Here is a 21,489-nt window from a genome sequence, read left to right as displayed (position 1 = left end):
TATCCATCAAAATTTGTTAGTTCATTTTATTTCTCAATCTGATCCATTATTTTCAATATAATGCTTACAGGATCTCTCAGACAAGAAGTATCGAATCAAACCTCTGAGAATTTTCCCCAAAGGTCAAATAAACAGGCCAAAGTATGCCACAAATGGATGGCTGTGGCGAAGTCTGTCCCAGCAGCCAACAATCACCCATGATCGTGTATTACTCATGAATGAATGAAATAAACGAGTTTTACAACCCACTTGAAAGAAATGAAAATATATGAATACATAGGAGACTACATAGGTAAATATAGTCGCAGAAAATGACATAATAAAACTGAAAATAAAATCCCATGAACTAAAATATTAGCAAAGCATATGCCGTTACGTCCTAAGCAACAAGCTCCGTTCGAAATGATGAGTAAAAGTTCCAACTTCTCGACATACACAGCTAGCTCGAGCTCTGTCCCCAGAGCATAACAAGGACATGATTCTTTCTACAAGCACTCCAGGAAGGTCTAATTCCAGCTTCTCTCGTCCTTGGACAGTTTTGGATGACGATCTGAAATTGGAATAATCAAACCAGTGTGTGAGAATTTACGGATCTTGCAACTGCCATAAATCAACTAAGCACAACAAATGATGAGTCAAAATCAATTCCATAGAAATCAACATTCACGATTTCAAAATTAATTAATTGGAACAACTCAAACACAGCTGATGGCCAGATCGGCCTTAAAAAAGAATAATTAAACAAACAAAAACCAATAGATCGATCATTAATGAACGAGGCATTTCCAAACCCTACACAGCAATGCCCAAAGGCAACAACAGCACATTGAATCCACCAAATTAAATTAAAGCAATGAACAATCAACCACAGCTAAAGAGGAAAACACAGAAAAACTGCAGCTACTGATCTGAATCGAGTGCTAATTAATCTACGAAATGAAGAAACCATAAGCTTTCATGGATCGATTGCTCCTCCTTCCAGACATGATTGCGAGATGAGATGAGCTGAGCATCGGAAAACACGAAGCGATTCAACCGAGGAAAACTGATTCTGTAGAACTCTCACTAGTGGCAATAGGACGTCGCGCTTCCTTATTTATATGGTGACTTCTGGAAATGGAAATGCTACCCCGTGACCTGTGCATTACACCAGGTTCTCTCCGCAGACATTTTTTTCTTTTTTTTTCAATAATTAAAATATAATAGAATAACAAATGGTAGGGTTTTTAATAAGTAATACTAGCAATTTGATTTAATTAGTTGCCATTTATTTCGAACGGCTTTGTAATAATAATACAAGTAACTTGCTTACTTACTGTCTATATTTAATTTCAAAAATTTTCATTTCAATTGTAGTTACACTAATATATTATTCTTTAAAAGATTATGATAAAAAATAATTTTAACAATTTTTAAATTACAGAATTATTTTTGTTACTAAAACAATAAATTTATATATGTGTCGTATGCTTAAAACACTAAAATTATATATTAAATAAACGGTATATATTTTATTTAGGGTTTAGTTTGTTTAAATTTTAATTTTCGTTAAATTTATTTGATTCGGTTTGCACATGCATTTCAAATCTACAATAGGGTTTAGGTCAGCTTCACTTATTGAACAATTCATTTTTGTTTGTTTAAATATTTTGTATTACAATTTGAGTTGTTTTAGTTCATTTGCCCTTGATCATTATAACTCCCCAATTGAATTTTAAAATTATTACCATATTCTCATTTAGATTTTAAAAATTTTCAGAATTAATTGAACTTTATAATAATGCAGTGAACATATGGAAACAATAGGCGCTCAATTGGATCGGAGTTCATGGAATTTTATGTCTTATGTTTTATTTGAAATGAAAATTTGAAGTAAAAGTCGAAAAACACAATAAGGGCACACATCGAAGCGAGGAATTTCTTCGAAAATTTTTCGAAAAACACTACATATATTTTATTTTAATAATTTTTTCAAAAAAGACTATTCTATCAAATAATTATTTATTAACACTGTACATCACAATAAACATAAAATTTTTACTATTTTCCAAAATTTAAAACTTCAAATATCTTCAAGAACATGCAATTGAGTCCAAAATTCCAATTAAATTGAATAAGATTCCTTCAATGTCACATTTAATTCAATATAAGTCATTCCCCAATAAATCGGTCACAAAATATTTCCAGTATATATGTCTGTTCATGTTATAGGACCATATATATAAAAAAAACAATACAACTGAATTTATACACAAGGAGTTGGAGTCGATTCCGGAAGCCTCAGAAGAATTCGGAGAGGTCGTAGGGGGCATCGATCCATAAGTTCTCATCCGGCTGCTCGTTGCATAAATTGTAGCCTTCTTGCCGAGGGAAGAATCGTTTCTGCGTAAGGGAATATATAACGGGGCGCTTCCCGTAATATATCACCTTTGAGAAATAAATACTATTTCTCATTAGTTAACAAAAATGGTGAGGCCGCCGAGGTCTTCGATCTCCACCCACTCGTTTGCATCGCTGTCGAGCTTATGTACAAAAGGGTTTAAGAAGCGGGTAAGCGTATATCAAATAAATATCCCCGGCATGCTCTTCCATGTACATCGCCCGCTCGCCTATGTCAAGCAGGTGCCCTTATACACTCAAGTCGCTCGACGGGGACGACGAAGCAGGCACTATTATCGGGATCGTAACATGCCAATTGGCTGCTTTGGCTAAGACAGTAGAAGCGTCCGTTGCAAAAAGTCCATTGATTTGGACTGCGGCTGACGAACGGTTCCAGGTTCTCGAAATGGTTGACGGTCCACGCGGCACCCCCGAGGCGATATTTGCTGATTGTGATCACATGGGGCTGAAGCTGCATTAGCGTAATCACAATGCAGCCGGGAGTATTTGACGCGGCTGACAAGGCGGCTAATTTTTTCGGAAAATCCATTTTGGGCAATCCAACGGCCTTCTGAGTGTACAGGCTGTAGAGTGTAAGCGAAAGGCATACACGGCTGTAGAGGGACAACCAACAGTTCTTGCAGTAACAGATGAGTCTGTACTTTATCCCGGACTGCCGTAGGAAATGCGACTTGCGCTCAACCGGGTCGTAGAACTCGTTTGTTTTATTCATCCACAAGTGGTATATGATCCAAGGGTACATTGAAAATAATTAATTGAGAAACAAAATGAACTAACAAATGTCCGAATATAAATATGCAAATAAAATGTGCGATGTACATGTACAATTTATGCGGCCTAAATGCACTAATATCCGACCTTCTTACTCATAAAATGGAACTCTTATGACTTACGAACATTTTGGCACTTTCCGGTTTCGCTTTCCGCTGCCTCTTTCGACCCATGATTCCAGTGGCTCCTCCAAAAACCTAACACGGACGTGCCGGCACTCAGACACTGCTGCAGCTATTGACGCTGACAAGGGTTCTAGAACCTGTGACGTATTGGCGTGGTAGGACACACATATATATAGGACATGTACCTCGTATGTTCCGCCCACTCTAAATGACGTCGTATTGTAATATTTATTTATTTATTTTATTATGTTGTGTGAAAAGTAGCCTCGATGGTGTCGCCTGTCATTTTCTGAAGAATATTTGTCACTTTTCGATTTTCACTGTTTTTTATTATTTGAATTTTTTTATTAATAAATAATTATTTAATTAAGATTTTTTGTAATAAAACTTAGATGTTAAAAAATAGTAATATTATATATTTTTTTTAAAATGTAATTTTATGTTAGTAGATTTAGACTGAAAATACACCCAAAAGCTTAACAATCATAAAAATTGAACACTCATTTCACTCGAAATACACCCAAAAGCTTACAAAAAACTCAATCATGGCGCGAAGCAATGGACTCGAAAAACCCAATAAAGGCACACATCACAGCGAGGAATTTCTTCGAAATTTTTCTGAAAAAAGAAAAATTTTCAAATAAGTAACAAGTTAAACAGTTAAAATAAATCTTTGACATATCACCCTTCAATTAATTTCTTCAACTTTGGAAACAACAAATATAACTACAAAATTAAGCAATTAAAACATACTACATACATTTTATTTTAATGATTTTTCAAAAAAAAACTATTCTACCAAATAATTCTTTATTCTCAATATACACCGCAATAAACATTAAATTTATACTATTTTTCAAAAATTAAAACTTCAAATATCTTCCAAAACCTGCAATGGAGTCCAAAATTCCAATTACAATAATAAAATTCCTTCAATGTCACATTTAATTCAATATAAGTCATTCCCCAATCAATCAGGCCACAAAATATTTCCAAAATACATGTTAGTTCATGTTATAGGACAATAAAAGGAAAAAAAAAAAAGAAGACAAAATTACAACTGAATTTGTACTCAAGGTGTCGGAGTTGATTCCGGTGCGCGCCAAGGCTTTGAAGCCTAAGAAGAATTCAGAGAGGTCATCGAGGATATCGATCCATATGTTCTCGGCTCCTCTTTGCATAAATTGTAGCCTTCTTGCCGAGGGAAGAATCGCTTCTGCGTAAGGGAATATATAACGGGACGCTTCCCGTAATATATCACCTTCGAGAAATAAATACTATTTTTCATTATACCTATCATATCTGTCCGAACAAATGAGCTAATATAGTTAGCAAAAATGGTGAGGCCGCCGAGGTCTTCGATCTCCCACCCACTCGTTTGCAGAGTGTTGAGCATATGTACAAAAGGGTTAAGAAACGGGCAAGCGTATGTCAAATAAATATCCCCGGCATGCTCTGCCATGTACATCACCCGCTCGCCTATGTCAAGCGGGTTCGCCCTTATGCACTCATGTCGTTCGACGGGGACGACGGAGCAGGCACTATTATCGGGATCGTAACATTCCAATTGGCCGCTTTGGCTAAGACAGTAGAAGCGTCCGTTGCAAAAAGTCCATTGATTTGGATTGCTGCTGACGAACGGTTCCAGGTTCTCGAAATGGTTGACGGTCCATGAGGCATCCCCGCACTACAAAAAAATAATATATTTGTAACAGAATAAAGTTCACGTAGCTAATGTAATTCCATTCTTAATTCCGTCTCTAATGTCATTAGTAACGGAAAAAGTAAATTTAGAGACAAAAAAGTTTTGTTACAAAAATAATTTTTTCTTGTAATGCCGGGGCGATACGTGCAGATTGCGATCACATGGGGCTGAAGTTGCATTAGCGCAATAACAATGCAGCCGGGAATGTTCGGAGCGGCTGAAAAGGCGGCTAATTTACTTGGAAAATCCATTTGTGTAATTCAACGACCTTCTGAGTGTACGGGATGTAGAGTGTAAGCGAAAGGCGTATATGGCTGTAGAGCAACAACCAACTGTTGTTGCTGTAACAGATGAGTCTGTACTTTATCCCGGACAGCCGTAGGTAATGCGACTTGCGCTCATGCGGGTCGTAGAACTCGTTTTTTTTACTCATCCACGAGTGATACATGATCCAAGGGTGTTTGTTGGATACTCGGATGGACTTTGCCACAGCCATCCATCTATGGCAGACGCCGGACGCCTGGAGGTTGTCTACCAGGCTTAGGCGCGTGAGGATGTTTTGCAGAAGTTCGACTGGAATATTCGACTCTTCAGCCTTTTTATTGGGCCTCCTCGGAAAATCGTTGATTCTGAGGCATGATTTGTTACTTCTTTTCCCAGAGATCCTGCAAGCATTATATTGGAAATAATTAACTTATTAGACCGAGAAACAAAATGAACTAACAAATGTCGGACGATAAATATGCAAATTAAATTTGCCACGTACATGTAGAATTTATGCGGCCTAAATGCACTAATACGCGACATTCTTTATCATAAAATGGAAGTCTTATGACCTGCGAACATTTTTGCACTTTCATTCTATGTAAAGAATTAATATGATCTCATAAACACACGTGCATACATATAAAGTGATCTTAGTTATCTTCTAATATAAAGCAGCTTTGACCGTTATTTCTTCACAACTACCTAGGACACGGCCACGTGCCAAAGACAACAGCCATACGTTGTCACAAAAGCACATTAAAGAGGACACGCATCTAAAAGAATTTTGATCTATCATCTTACCGTTATAACGTTGTAAAAAAAAAAAGAACCGTTATACTGTTGTAAAATTAACATAAGTATTTATGAACTACAAGACTAGCTGATTGGCTGGATCAAAGATTTAAAACCCTCTTTTTGTGGAAAAGCGAGTGTTCCAAGTCGATAAAAAAAGCCCTAAGACATAGAACATCCTTATTTTCTAAACCAAAAAATGTATGCTGAAATAGGGGTAAATTAGCATATACTGTTGTAAAACTTAAATTAGGAAGCTTTCTGTTTGGTATTCCTAGAATGATTTTAATGGCTTTAGGGACTAGTGGCATAACCAAGAAATATGGGTAGCAAACTCATTTAATTGGCCTTATGATTTATGTCTGGTATTTAAAGAGACAAGCATTTTAAATATTTGTAAGAACTGGTTTGAAAATAGGTAGAGAAAAAATAAGAGAGTTCTTTTGCATTGGAAACTTTTTGCCTTCTCAGTTGCCAATAATTTGGTATCAAAGCCTTGTGTGTGAGGTGAGCGTAAGACAACTGACCTGCTTCAAGAGAGCGCTGCAGTGTGTGCAGGCGAGAAAAGGAGCAACCAACGGCTTCGTAAGGTTTGCAAGTTGGGTTTAAACACCTGAGAAATGGCAGGTTTGACCAATGGCATCCTACTACCCAAGTTGACGAAAGATGCTAACTATGATAATTGGAAGGTGCAAATGAGGGCCCTTCTTGGCTCACAAGACAACTCGGATGTGGTCGAGGCTGGTTATGAGGAACCAGCGAACACAATTTGGTTGTCAAACGCCCAGTTGAACGCATTGAAGGCTGTTCGAGCTAAAGACAAGGCTGCTCTGTATCTACTATATTAGGCTGTTGACGAATCTGGTTTTGAGAAGATAGCCAATGCAAAATCTTCCAAGGAAGCATGGGATACACTCGAAAAGGCAAACAAAGGAGATGAACGGGTGAAGCAAGTCCGACTTCAAACCCTTAGGGGCGAGCTGCAAAATATGAGGATGAAAGAGGCCAAAAGCGCATCCGAGTTCGTTACTCGAGTGGAGACCGTGGTGAACAAGCTAAATCAGAATGGTGAGAATCTTTCATCAAACCTGAGTTATTGAAAAAATTTTGAGGTCATTGAAAGATGATTTCGAGAATATCGTCTGTGCAATTGAGCAGTCCAAGGATTTATCAACACTCACTCTTGAAGAGCTTTCTGGGTCGTTAGAAGCGCATGAACAGAGAAAGAAAAATAAGAAAGGAGAATCTCTCGAACAAGCTCTACAGGCGAAGGCGACAATAAAAGACGATAAGGTACTTTATACTCAGAGTACCAGAGGCCGAGGAAGAGGGAAAAGCCAAGGTGGTAGAGTAAGAGGAGGATGAGGAAATGAGCAAGTCGGCCAACAGAACTAGCATGGGCGAGGTCACGCTCGAGGTGGGTGGACAAACGCAATTAACAAAATTGAATTCTATAATTGTGGAAAGTATGGGCATGTTGCAAAGGATTTCTATTCAGTAAAATGCTACAATTGTGGAAAGTTGGGGCATATTTCCAAATATTGCAGGTCCGAGAAGAAAACGGAGGAACCAACCAATTTGCTTGCCGAGGAAGAAGATGAAGGATTTCTGTTGATGACAAACATTCCAGAAACGGAGGCCAAACCAAGCTGCTATGATAATTCGGTTTGGTACTTGGACACCGGTCCAAGTAACCACATGTGTGGTGACGAGAGTTTATTCAAAACACTTTCAAACATGGAGTATGGATCTGTTTTCTTCAGCGATACTTCAAAAGTAGCTGTCAAAGGACGAGGAACGATCTGGTATCAGCAGGAAAATGGACGAATCGGAGAAATCAAGGACATATACTACGTGCCAGAAGTAAAAAGAAACATAATGAGCATGGGACAAATAATGGAGAAGGGACATTCAGTTTTGATGAAGGACCGAGAACTACTATTGAAAGATAAGCTCGGGAGGCCCATTGCACGGGTAAAGATGAAAAGGAATCGTATGTACAAAATTGAGCTGAAAATTATTCAAGTCAAATGCATGCAACTTGGTATGGAAGATGAGGCCATGAAGTGGCAATTGGTCACCTTCACTTCGGTGGTTTGAGCGAGCTAGTGAAGAGGGAGATGGTGGTCAGACTTCCTATAACAGAGTTCGAAAAGAGGTTTTGTGAAGAATGTGTGATCGGAAAGCAGGCGAGATCTCCTTTCCCAAGGAGTTCTGAGTACCGAGCAAAGGAGCAAGTCAAACTTATTCACACCGATCTGTGTGGGCCGATAACTCCAAAATAATTCAGTTGTAAAAGGTATTTCGTCTCTTTCATTGATGATTTCTCAAGGAATACATGAGTTTATTTTCTAAAAGAAAAATCAGAAGTGTTTGAAACTTTCAAGAAATTTAAAGTTAAGGTGGAAAAGGAAACAAGCAAAGTCATCAAAGCAGTTCGATCCGACAGAGGAGGGGAGTGCACTTCTGCTGAGTTCCACAAATACTGCAAGGAGCGTGGGATCAGACGTTTCTTAACAGCCCCATATTCTCTGCAGTAAAATGGTGTGGCTGAACGAAAAAATTGAACCATTCTCGATATGGTTCGATTTATGTTGAAAGGGAATAATATGCCAAAGAAGTATTGGGCAGAGGCGGTACAGTGCGTAGTCTATGTGCAAAATAGATGTCCACATGCAAAGCTAGGCAAGAAGACACCTCAGGAGATTTGAAGTGGTAAGAAACCAAACGTCTCTCATCTGAAGGTATTCGGTAGCGTTGCTTATGGGCAAGTGCCGAGTCAGCATAGAACTAAGCTGGAGGATCGGAGCAGGAAATACGTCGTTATTGGGTAAGATGAGAACTCCAAAGCTTATAAATTATTTGATCCTGTCAACAATAAAGTAGTGGTAAGCCGAGATGTTCATGTGGAGGAAACAAAGCAATGGTGCTGGAGTAACCCGGGTGAAGAAGAAACTAGCTTGGAGTTTTTTCTGCCTTCAACAGCAACAATCAGCGAGTCCTCAGATGAAGAAATGGAGCCACAACAGCCTAGGATGAGAAGACTGCAGGATATATACGACACTACAAATGAAGTTCATGTTGTATGTCTTTTGGCCGACTCCGAAGACTTGAAGTTTGAGAAAGCTGTCCAAGATGAGAAGTGGAGAACAGCCATGGATGAAGAAATCAAGGCAATTGAACGCAACAAAACATGGGAGCTGACTGACATTCCTAAAGGAGCTCGAGCCATTGGAGTGAAGTGAGTGTATAAAAAAAAGATGAATGCTGAGGGAAAGGTTGAGCCCAATAAAGCTTGACTTGTGGTAAAAGGTTATAGACTAAAGGAGGGGATCGACTATGATGAAGTTTTTGCTCCTGTCACAAGAATGGAATCGATCCGACTACTGATCTTGTTAGCTGCTCAGAATCAATGGCCTATCCTACAGATGGATGTAAAGTAAGCTTTTTTTTAAATGGAATGCTGAAAGAAGAGGTGTACGTCGAGCAACCTGTCGGGTATATGAAGAAGGGAGACGAAAAGAAGGTGCTAAGGTTGAAAAAGGCCTTGTACGGGCTGAAACAGGCTCCTCGTGCCTGGAATCAGAGAATTGACGGGTATTTCGAGAAAAATGGGTATGAGCAATGTCCGTACGAGCATGCCCTGTACACTAAGAAATCTGAAAATGATACGATGGTAGTAGCTCTCTATGTCGCCGACCTCATATTCACTGGTAGCAACACAAGACTACTTAAGGAATTCAAGGAAGTAATGAAGAAAGAGTTCGAGATGACAGACTTGGGTCCGATGAAGTATTTTCTTGGGTTGGAGGTGAAGCAGTCGAAGGAAGGGATCTTTGTTTCTCAAGAAAGATTTGCAATTGAGATTCTAAAGAAATTCAGAATGGAGGACTGTAACCCTATCTCAACTCCAATGGAACCTGGAACAAAACTTTCAAAACTTGATGGTGGAGACCGAGCTGATCTTGAAAGATATCGAAGTTTAATCGGTAGCTTGAGGTATCTTGCCAATACGAGACCTGACCTTATGCCAAGTGTTGGAATAACAAGCAGATTTATGGAGGATCCAAGTTATACACATTGGAAGGGCCTGAAGAGAATTCTGAGGTATGTTCGAGGCACCCTATCACTGGGTCTTTTTTATGCAAAATCAGATGATTACTGACTAGTGGGTTACTCGGATAGCGATTGGTGTGGCGATGCTGATGACCGAAAAAGTACTTCGGGTTATGTATTCTTGCACGGGAGTGCAGCCTTTACATGGCTGTCGAAAAACCAGCCTATTGTAAGTTTGTCGACCTGTGAGGCTGAGTATGTGGCGGCTTCCTGGACTGTGTGTCATGCAGTCTGGCTTTCAAATCTTCTAAGGTATCTGGGAGGTATCTGGCTTTCATTTTTTTTTATTTTTTAATTTGCAGTTAGGTCAGTTTCAGCTCCTAGTCAAATGTTTATCCCTTTTTTGCATACTGTTTAATGATTTCTTCCATGGGATTCCGACACACTAACAGACGTCAACATAGAGCAACTACATTAATTATGTGTAGGTTGTCGGTGAGTTAAAAGAGATTGGGTTTAAAACATGTAATCTGTACATGGAAATCAACATATATATACATAGCAAGGGTTATGATAATAGTGTATAATGATTGTTTTTTTTTTTTTTTGTTATTTATGATAAGAAAATACAAAAAGGTGGTGTATTTTTTCGCTAAAAATGGAAATAAGAATATTTTTTTTATAACAATTGAAAAAAAAAAAAATGAATATAGATTTGAATAACAGGAAGTAGTTCTTTTAGTTTTGTTTTAGCTAGAGACTAATTTTTCTTGCGGGGAAAATATCATTATACACAACTATCAATCATGCATGATGAAAATTTCATTGCTCTGTTGCTTTGTATAAAAGTATTACAAAAGCAAAGGCCTATTTTCAACTGTTGAGCTATTATTATATATGCTGATTTGCATGTAGTGATTACATTACTTGTGTCATTCACGACATCCCATTGAAGGAAACAATAAACAAATTGCAAAAAATTGAAAAGCATTTGTTTTCAAGCAGAAAACGACATGACTGAAAAACTTTCACATACTGCCAATTATTTATAATGAAGTCACATAATGTGTTTCTTGAATAAGAATATCTTATCTGAATTCAAACAACCAATCAATTATACCTGAGTCACGCAGCATATTAGTATGTACATAGTATATGCATAATATAAAATTAAATAAGAAAGTATAATTTGTAAGGCAATTTTCCCCCACATTTTTACAGGGTTTAAACAACCAAATTATCGAGAAAGAATTATAGTTATCATCAAACTTAAACAACTAACCACCCCTCGCCAAAAGAGATGTTTGTAATGAAATTTTAATTTTTACACTTGCAAACATACTCGAGCAGGAATGCTCTCAAACATGATCTTAGAACTTTGTCCACACATTCATCGAGCTCAACATAAGCACATGATGTACAAACCAATCCTCGGCTGCCCATATAGGACAGGTTGTGATTCCCATCAGTGCATCCTTCAGTTTGAGCTGCTATAAGCTCTTTATCGATCTGTAGGCCATGGAACTTCAATTTCATTATTGAATAAAAGATTATAAATGCATATTTAGTCAAGATATTGTTCACGTGAGAGGCGCTTAATAACGAATACGAACTTATAGAATTATTAGCACCTTGGTCATATCCAGATGTCGTGTGAAGTTCATCACCAAAAATTCGAGCATAAGTATGAGCTCGATTCCTCAAATACTCCAAATTTTCTTTGAATTCTTCTTCAGAAGGCTGCATCCTGCACATGCTGCCTTTCTTCCGCAACACTTACATCTTGTTTTGAATTACTTTCCCTGAACAAATATGACACTGTCAATCCGTGATAAGTTTCAATTATTAGAATTTTCTTATTTCAGCCATTACCTTCCTCTTCTACCTCTTCAGAACTATCGAAAAAGGCGTTGTCGACCGGCAAAAACAAAAAGCAATTGCAGATAAGACTATGTTTGTACTTCTTAAAATGGAAGTAGTATAGCTTCAAGATCGACGAGCTCCAAACCTGGTATGCATCAAGCTCCACATGACCATAGGACTTACTAATCCCGTAAAGGACAGGTAATGGTTCCCGTCAGTGCATTCTTCAGTTTGAGCGGCTAGAAGCTCTTCATCGACCTGCACGTCATGGAAGTTCAATTTTAGTATCGAATAAATGATTAGAAATGCATAATTAGTAAAGATATTGTTCTAGGGAGGCATTCAGAACTAATGGAATTATTGGCACCTTATCGAAAAATCTAGATGTCGTGGGAAGATGATTCGCAACTCTCAGGTTGGTCATATACAACCAACTGTTATAAACAATAGCTCATTCCTCTTCTCTTTCTCTCTCGTAAGGTATTGATGAAAAAGCAGTGAACTGGATTGAAGTGTTCTTCGTAGATTTGGAGTTGATAATAGACCCTTTATTTGATTGTTTCTCTATCTTGCGTTTGTTTCTCTAAGCAATTATACTAAAATCACGCAGCTAAATCAACTAAAGATCTACGAGAAAACTCAAAATCAAATTTGGAAGAGAGTCCTAAATAGAAACGGGAAGCCCTAATAATGGAGCAATCCCCAATCACAGAGGCAATTGGGCAGCTGCCACGAAAGATAGAGTTTGTGGAGAAAAAAGTAACCCTAATAGGAACGAAAAACCAAAACTTGAGGTTATTTTTATGACGTTGAATAGAACCTTCTAGATAGTTGAAATTAATTTTTTTTGTTATTAAAATATATTTTTATTTATTTATTATACATATTTTACACTCTTTTAAACCTTATAATTACATAACGTTCTAGACGCTTGAATTCTTTTTTTGTTTTTTTAATAATATTCATCAAAATTTTCTAGATAGTTCATTTTCTTTTAAAAAAAAATTATTTATCTTTTATCTATTCTAGAATCTTCTAAATGTACTTTGTTTTATAAAACTTTCTAAATGGTTGAATTTTTAAATTTTTTTATAATTTTCATATGCTATCTCTTTTTTTTAATTATACTAATTAATTCTAAACTCTTCTTCATCTTTTATATCACTTGTGTCTTTTAAACATATTTTATTATTATATCTTATATATATATATACACGTTATAAAAATAATAATCTAAATTTATACAAAAAGAAATTTCTATTAAAAAATTAATGAAATTCAACACTAACTTAAAAATTCTAATATAAGTTGTTATTCTGAAGTATACAGATTGCAATATATTCAAATTTTAGACAACTAATTTAAAAGTAAGGGTCTAACAAAAAAAAAATGTTAAAAAATATATATAAATAGAAATTCTAAGATATGACATAAACGTAAATGACGGTATGAGCAAGCAGTTTCCTCTATGCCAGCACAAATTTATTTTTGAATTTTCCCTTAGGACATCATACTACCAGAGTTCATGTGGATTTATAAAATGTGAGTTCTTTTTTCTAATATTTCAATATGGACTTGAGTTTACATTAATAAATTGTCGCTAATAATAATAATAATAATAATAATAATAATAATAATAATAATTCATTAGGATGCTGATAAAACCTAATTAACAACTAAGACCACCTTAAGCATTAAATCGAATTAGATTTATACATAGAATGTCAGAATTGGTGTGATATGGAAGACTTTAAAACACAAATTTTAAGAAAGTCATTTAGAAATTGACAAGATATGAATTTATAAAATTATTAAACAAGGTTACATTGTGTTCCTTCAAATGAACATGCTCAGATTGACTAAGACTGAGGATCTTACCTTTGTGCATATTATTGCAAAGTAAGTTGAACAGAGCACTGCATAGGTCGACCGATCGACGAGCAACCAAAAGATGTCTAGAGCTTCTACACACGGATATGATCAAGGCATATGAAACTAAAAGTATTACATACGGTTTTCTTAGAAAGAAGATATAATAATTTTTTCGTTCATTTAATCCATTAAAAATTTCTATGTTTAGTTTTGAATTTTTTAAGTTCAAACGTCGATAATGGTATCTAGAAGGTCTATAGCAAATACGAAATGGTAGTGATGATAACCTTAAAAATTTTATATGCATAATGCAATATAGACTAAAAAGATGTATCACAAAAATATGCAACGAGTAAAACAACTATGTGGTGTTTAATTAGATCCATGCCTTTGTCTACAAGCTTAATGTCCAGTGATTGTAGCTTCTTTTTCTCATAATATTATTAGTTGTGAATTCAATGATCCATTTTAATCCCTAAGGTTAAGTACCGATGTAACTAACAATTTTACTTCTTAAGTACACAAATATGATCACTTTTCCTCCCACAAACACATCACAACAGTTACATGTATAATTTCACAAAGACTATCACCACACACCCCACTCATGTCGCACCACTTCTAACCTGATTGCGCCACATTGAGCTTGTCAATCGGCACTTTTATCACACTTTACATATGAAATATAATCCTCAGGTTCACAATCATTTGTATCCACCGTGTCATTCAGTTTCTATCCCCTTATATATACATTGAACAACATCCTTATTTATATTGGCTTCATTATCTTGAGGCATCACATAAATTATTTGTTTTCAGTTTTCTGGGGGTTTCGTTCTTTTTTTTTTTTTTAACATTAATTTGTTGCAAGTTCTTCAATCAAGTTCTATGTTGAATAAATAGACCAAACAAACAAAAATCGTGCAAACAAATAAACATGAAAAAACTCAAAATTACCAACCCAATCAGAATAGAAAATCCTATTTTAAATTAGCAACACAAACTTGAATATATATATTTGTCAATATAGATTAATAATTAGTATATATAAATATAAAGATACAAAAACTATTAATAATTTTTAAATATGTCATTGCTCAATATATAATTTTCAATAATGATGAGTAATCTTGTACTATAATTTTAATTATTTTTAATATCGGTGTTGTGGCATTACCTTTAACGCCAATTAATTTTTAATATCGGTGTTGTGACATTACCTTTATGACCTTTTTTTTGTGTGTGAATGCACTATGGTGCTGCCTTCACTTGTCATTTTTATATAAATGTTTTTTTGCTACGCTGCAAACTTCATTGCTACATACAATTTTTTTAGAAATAGAATTTTGTGTTGTACACTTTTAGAGGTGTAAGAATAATTTTTCAATCCGTTAACTGTCATTCCACAGTAGCCTCTAATATTATAAATTCAGTACCAATTTTTTACTAAGCCCATCTCTAAGAAATGCAATAACTAAGAGCACAACATATTTTAGTTGACAATGATGCCTAGAACAATTGAAAATATGCACATAATAGTTGGAGTAAGCAGCAAATTCAATTCGCATACATCATTAGGTAGTGTTACATAGGTCATTGCTTTAATTTTAAGATATTTATTCTAACATTGTTTATGAAACTCATTAGACTACGAATCCATATGTTTTCATCAAATTAATTAGTCCTGGAGCATGTAATCTCGAGTCATCATCAAAAGATGGTCTTAACCATATATATCTTTCTACATTGGAGCCATTTCATGGAGCAAGATCAGGATGCCGACTGCCCAAATCACCGCTAATGTTTCCTCAACCCTTGAAGTTGGCACTTAGGACATGTTTTGGGTTTGTTGTTGAAGTTTCCTAGACCACCACTAGTGAACTTTTGTTGCACAACCCTACACATGCAGGAGTAAATCTACTTCTCCCACTCTAATCGTGCAAAAATTCATCATAGAATGAAAATGAAAACCATTACATACAACTTTTAAAAATGTATCACATCTGATGCCTCAAGAGAAGAAATAACTCCAAAGAAGCCTGACATCTGCATGCATTTTAAATTGAAGTAACATGAAAAGACCAGTATACTAATACCTTGTTCAGAAATTGAAACAAAATTTATTATATTTCAGAATCTTATAATGGTATAAGCAATGGAAATATTCCAATAGATGAAATTGATATTTCTTTCTACGACATGAAAAAGGTATCTCGAGGACTCACCTAAAGTAGTTGTTCTCTTAATATCCAAATAAGCTTGATGATCCCCAATCATAATGGGAGAATCCCAGCCTGAAAGTTTTATCCATCTTTCTGATGAGAAACGATACAAAATTATAGCTAATTGAACCAATAAATCGACGAAGAATTGTCGCCGGTATGCAGAAAAATGAACACCCATGTCAGTTTTAAACATTAGCCATGCCAGAAAATTTCATTATAGAAAACTATCAATCATGCATGATAGAAATTTCATTTCTATGTTGCTTTGTATGGAAGTATTACAAAGGCGAAGGCCTATTTTCAACTGTTGAGCTCTTGTTAAATATGATGATTTTGCATGTAGCGATTACACTGTTGCATCATTTACGACATGCCATTAAAGAAACAATTAACAAATTGCACAAAATTGCTTCCAAGCAGAATGACATTACATGAAAACTTTCAAATGCAGCCAATCATTTATAATGGAAATTGCACAAAATTGCTTCCAAGCAGAATGACATTACATGAAAACTTTCAAATGCAGCCAATCATTTATAATGGAATCGCTGGTTCTCGAAAAAATTTTTTTATCTAAATTCAAACGGCCAATCAATTATAACTGAGATATGCAGCATATTAGCATGTACAGAGTATAATGCATAATATAAAATTTAAATAAGAAAGTATAATTTGTAATGCAAATTTCCCCTTCAATTTTCATCATTCGAACAACCAAATTATGGAGAAAGCATTGCAGTTATCATCAAACTTAAACAAGTAATAATCCCTTGCCAAAAGAGATATGTTCTGACGAAATTGTAATTGTCTCACTTGCAAACATACTCGAGCAGGATCATCCCTCAAACATGATCTTACAACTTTGTCCGCACATTCATCGCTCAATACTAGCAATAAGAAAGAGTACATTGCCATTATGGATCATTTTTATTTTCTCAAAAGACAGTTGATATTCATTGAGGTTTTTGGGTATGTATCATTCTCTCCAATCTTTCAATGTCAGCATTTTCCCTTTAGGTTGGGAATCAAAGTTTTCTGAAGTCGAAGCAATGGATGACAGCTTGAATTCTGGAACAACCGTTTCGAATATGGGGAACCCAAGACGCTTCTTCACTGTTTGAGTATCAACGATCTCTTTTTTTCCTGCACTTTCGGAGCCACTTGAAACCAATGGACTCTTCAGAGTAAAATACTGATTGAGATCCCCAGCACTCACATTAACACGAGTCGGATTATCTTTTCCGTTCTTGTTAAGATCTTGCATGATCACAACCTCGTCTGAAGAGGCTTCATTTAAATTTATATCGACCAAAGGCTTTGATTCAACTTCACAAAAACACCTTCGGAAATTTCCCAAAAAAATGATTAGCAGATTCAACTGGTAATCCTTTGGAGCCTGGGGCAGGCGCATAGTAAAATCTATTCTGCTTCGACTTTTGATTCTCAAACCAGGATTCGAGCTCCAACTAGAATTTACTTGCCACTTTATACCAAAAGGCTTTTGGCTATAACAAGTGAGGGTATCTTAAGGGATTGGGGACCCCACCCCACCATCACGATCTATTACTAAGGACCTAGCTTTCATATCCTCAAATAAGTCTTTTGCTTCAATACTTCTTTAAGTTTTGGATTTTGAAAAGCAAAAAGTTTAGGCTTACCATTCAATCCCATCAATGATTTAAATATTCCTTGCAATATTTCATTCATACCCAAAGTCAAGATTTGTCAACTCAGACAAATGAAGAAATATGCTCCACACCATTAATACCCAAAGTCAAGATCTATTTCCAATCCCCACACCACTGCCTCATCTTATTCGACTTCCCTTATTTCATCTCTCCAACAAAAGCATCCAAAACGAATAAAGTAAAATAAAACAAGAAAATCAACTATTCATGACAAAACTGAAAACAGATAACCTTAATAGGGGTGGAGGGCTTTATGCAAGGAAGAAAGAACAAAACCCTAATCAACAGTTTCATTCTCTTACTACTTTATTTTTCCCAGTTACTTATTTTTATAATGTTGAAAAGAAGTTTCTAGATATATATATATTTTTTTTTTCATATTTTATAATATTTATTTATGCCAATTTATTCTAGATTCTTCTATATTTTTGTATATGTACTTTCTTCAGAAATAATTTACATAATATTTCAATTCAATACTTTCTATTACTATTAAAGGAAAATAATAGCAGAAAAATTAGTGCCTTAAACAATAATAATAATAATAATAATAATAATAAATTATTAGTTCATTGAAATAATCTGGCATTCTTTTTACATAATTTTTTTATTAATTTTAAATCACCTCAAAGTTCCAAACACTTCCAACTTCTCTCCAAATACAAAGTGAAAGTGGAAATTACAACTTAAAAAAGTATAGATATATATATATATATAAATAAAATGCTGTCCTAATTTTAAAAGGCCATTGTCCCATGCCTTTAAATATAATTTATTAAATAAATTGTAAATATTTTTATTTTTTCATAAAATTTATAAAGTTTTTGTAAGAAAATCAAAATAAAATAGTACTATTTGTAGTTGTTATAGTGTTTGTAACAATTGGTCCGTTACCAAAAGTGGGTTTGTTACGCTTTTTGTTGAGAGAAATTTTTTTTGTATTGGTCAACCTTTTTTTACTTGTTTCGACAAATTATCCATAACAACTATAAATATGACAAAATATGGTTTTATATATTTTTGTTACATATGCCAAACCGTAACAAAAAGTCAATATTATAATTATAAATAAAAATTTAAATATATATATGAAATAAATTTAAAAAACTAATAAAATTTGAAAAGCGTGGCTAACACTTAAACAAAATTCACGACGACTCCCTATAGTCACCGCAAAGCTCGTTGACAGTGTACTCCGCCCTCTGCTCTACCGTCGCTGGTCAAAGCTTGTGCTTCTCCTAGTTATTGGTGGCGTGAATCTTCCTGTCCACGTTGCTATTCTTACAATATCGAAGCGTAAGTTAAAACCTAGGAATTTTATTGTATAACTATGAAAATTGATTTTGAGGTCTTTAGTTGTAGAAATTATTTAATATATTTAAAAGGTAAATTATGAGTTTGTATTTCCAATTTTCTTAGGTAAATAACGAGCATAGGATTGTACCAATAGGTTTTCTGAAATTGAGTGTCTCATGGTTGAATAATACTCATTTCGTCTATATTCATTTGTAGAATTAAGTTATTAAACAACGAGGTGGTGGTAGAGGTTCACTTATAATTGTTCGAAAATCGAATATTAGGTAATATACGTGACTGGGTTTTTTGAATCGTTGTTCTTGTAATATTTTTTCATTTTTTGATTTCATAAATAGCATGGGTAAAGTGTTCTTTTCAATGTTTTGATAGTTTGTAAATTGTGTAAAGTAATAGAAAAATCATCCCTTCAATTATCATTCCAAGAAGAGGGCTATTTTATCATTACTATTATTTTTTTTTTAATGATTGCATTCTCAACTACATTCTAACCTTAACACATTATTTTTACCAAAACAGGCTTGTTCTTTATGTTCATATTTGAACTCGTGTCAAAAGTGATTTAAGCCAACGATCTACACTGTTATAACTTAACACACAGTTGTTTCCAAGAAAAGGCTTGCTATTGTGACCTTAAAAAATTGTTTTTACAAGCTAATGATCTACACTGTTATAATATTTTACCAATTGATCCAAGCTTTAGTTTCCTTTTTATTTTTGGACACTAAAGCTGAATCACATTTTCTTTGGTTATTGTACTCATAGGTGCTGAATTCAGGCAGCATAGATTTTGAGTATATATTGCAGAAGCTCTGTGCTCCAGTTGGCGAGGATGAAATGAAGGAGAAACATCAGAAATATCTCCAAGAACTCGATCAAACATGTTGCACAAATATGTCACATAGTTCACAAGTTGTGATGATAATGAAGGTCTTGCGCCATGTCCTACAAGATATACAAGTTTGTCTCGGTTTAAAATTAGAAAAATGTATTATCTATATTAATATTTGTATGCACACACACATTACCTATCAGAAATTAAAGTGGAGTGCGCTTGGCTTGTCTCAGCAACTGAAGCAAAATCTTTTTTTTTTTTTCTTGCTAATATTATTTTGCTACAAAAATTAAATTTTGCACGTAATATGATTTAGCTACAAAGATAGAATTTTGTAACTATAGCATTTTTCCTATGGATTTTTTTTTTTTTTTTTGTAGCTAAAATTATTATGCTATGATAAGTATACATTATGGTTGTTGTTGAAGTTTCCTCGACCACTAGTACTGATGTTTTGTTTCTCAACCCTACATGTGCAACAATCAATCAACTTCTCCCACTCTCTACTGTGCAAAAATACATCATAGAATGAAAATGTAACCATTACATACAATTGTTAAAAATAAATCACGTCTGATGCCGCTTACTATTGCTGCATATATAGAATAGTACCCCAAGAAAAGAAATAACTCCAAAGAATCTTGCAGATCCCTTTTAAATTTATTTCCAACGTCTCCAAGGATGCCTTGTTAGAGCTTAATAACTTAACTTGGTGAATCATTTACTCCAATTTTTAAGGTACATAAAAATGCAGGTGCACAATAAACAAAACTAGTGATGAAGCTGGACATTTGCATGTATTTTCAGATATTGAAACCAAATTTATCATTTTTCAGGATCTTATAATGGTATACGCAATGGAAATATTCACTAGATGAAATTGATATTTCTTTCTGCAAAATGAAAAGGGAATCTCCCGGACTCACCTAAAGTAGTTGATCCCCAATCATAGTGGGAGAATCCTAGCCTAAAGGTTTTATCCATCTTTGTCATGAGAAATGATACAAAATCATACCTAGTTGAACCAATAGATCGACAAAGAATTGTCGCAGGTATGCAAAAATTTTAACACCCAGGCCAGCTTTAAACATCAGCCATGCCAAAAAATATCATTATACAGAACTATCAATTATGCATGATAGAAATTTCATTGCTAGGTTGCTTTGTATGAAAGTATTACAAAGGCAAAGGCCTATTTTCAACTGTTGAGCTCTTGTTGAATATGCTGATTTTGCATGTAGCGATTACATTGCTTGCAACATTCACGACATGCCATTAAAGAAACAGTTAACAAATTGCACAAAAATGAAAAGCGTTTGTTTCCAAGCAGAAAAACGACATTACCGGAAAACTTTCAAATGCAGCTAATCATTTATAATGGAGTCACTGGTTCTCGAAAAGAATTTTTTATCTGAATTCAAACGGCCAATCAATAATAACTGAGTCATGGAGCATATTAGTATGTACATAGTATATGCATAATACAAAATTTAAATAAGAAAGTATAATTTGCAATGCAATTTTCCCCCACAATTTTCATCATTCGAACAACAAAATTATGGAGAAAGCATCATAG

General features: G+C 34.8%; 2 protein-coding genes across 2 annotated transcripts; both read right to left on the bottom strand.

Moving 5' to 3' along the window:
* Nucleotides 1-2,614: 2,614 nt before the first annotated feature.
* On the bottom strand, nucleotides 2,615-3,112 carry LOC127259831 (F-box protein At3g56470-like). Its single transcript, XM_051287445.1, has one exon. The coding sequence runs from the start codon at nucleotides 3,110-3,112 to the stop codon at nucleotides 2,615-2,617; it is 498 nt and encodes a 165-aa protein (XP_051143402.1).
* Nucleotides 3,113-3,289: 177 nt separating this feature from the next.
* LOC127259830 (F-box protein At3g56470-like) lies at nucleotides 3,290-5,808 on the bottom strand. The gene is made up of 5 exons (XM_051287444.1): nucleotides 5,768-5,808; nucleotides 5,270-5,666; nucleotides 4,590-4,983; nucleotides 4,355-4,413; nucleotides 3,290-3,433 (listed from the first exon to the last, which is right to left on the bottom strand). Exons 1-5 carry the CDS (start codon nucleotides 5,806-5,808, stop codon nucleotides 3,290-3,292), a joined length of 1,035 nt encoding a protein of 344 aa, XP_051143401.1.
* Between the last annotated feature and the right edge of the window lie 15,681 nt (nucleotides 5,809-21,489).

This window comes from Andrographis paniculata, unplaced genomic scaffold (assembly GCF_009805555.1).
Source record: "Andrographis paniculata isolate CXL003 unplaced genomic scaffold, ASM980555v1 Contig60END, whole genome shotgun sequence".
In the NCBI taxonomy this organism is placed as follows: Eukaryota; Viridiplantae; Streptophyta; class Magnoliopsida; order Lamiales; family Acanthaceae; genus Andrographis; species Andrographis paniculata.
Note: the sequence above shows the minus strand (reverse complement) of the source record. Positions and strands in the feature narration are given on the sequence as shown.

Coding starts and splice junctions, on each gene's coding strand:
- LOC127259831 (XM_051287445.1), bottom strand. CDS start 3,112: ATGAATAAAACAAACGAGTTCTACGACCCGGTTGAGCGCAAGTCGCAT.
- LOC127259830 (XM_051287444.1), bottom strand. CDS start 5,808: ATGTCGCGTATTAGTGCATTTAGGCCGCATAAATTCTACAT. Junction 4,984..5,269: donor ACATCCCGTACACTCAGAAG/GTCGTTGAATTA, acceptor ATTTTTTTGTAG/TGCGGGGATGCCTCATGGAC. Junction 4,414..4,589: donor TGTTCGGACAGATATGATAG/GTATAATGAAAA, acceptor AATTCTTCTTAG/GCTTCAAAGCCTTGGCGCGC.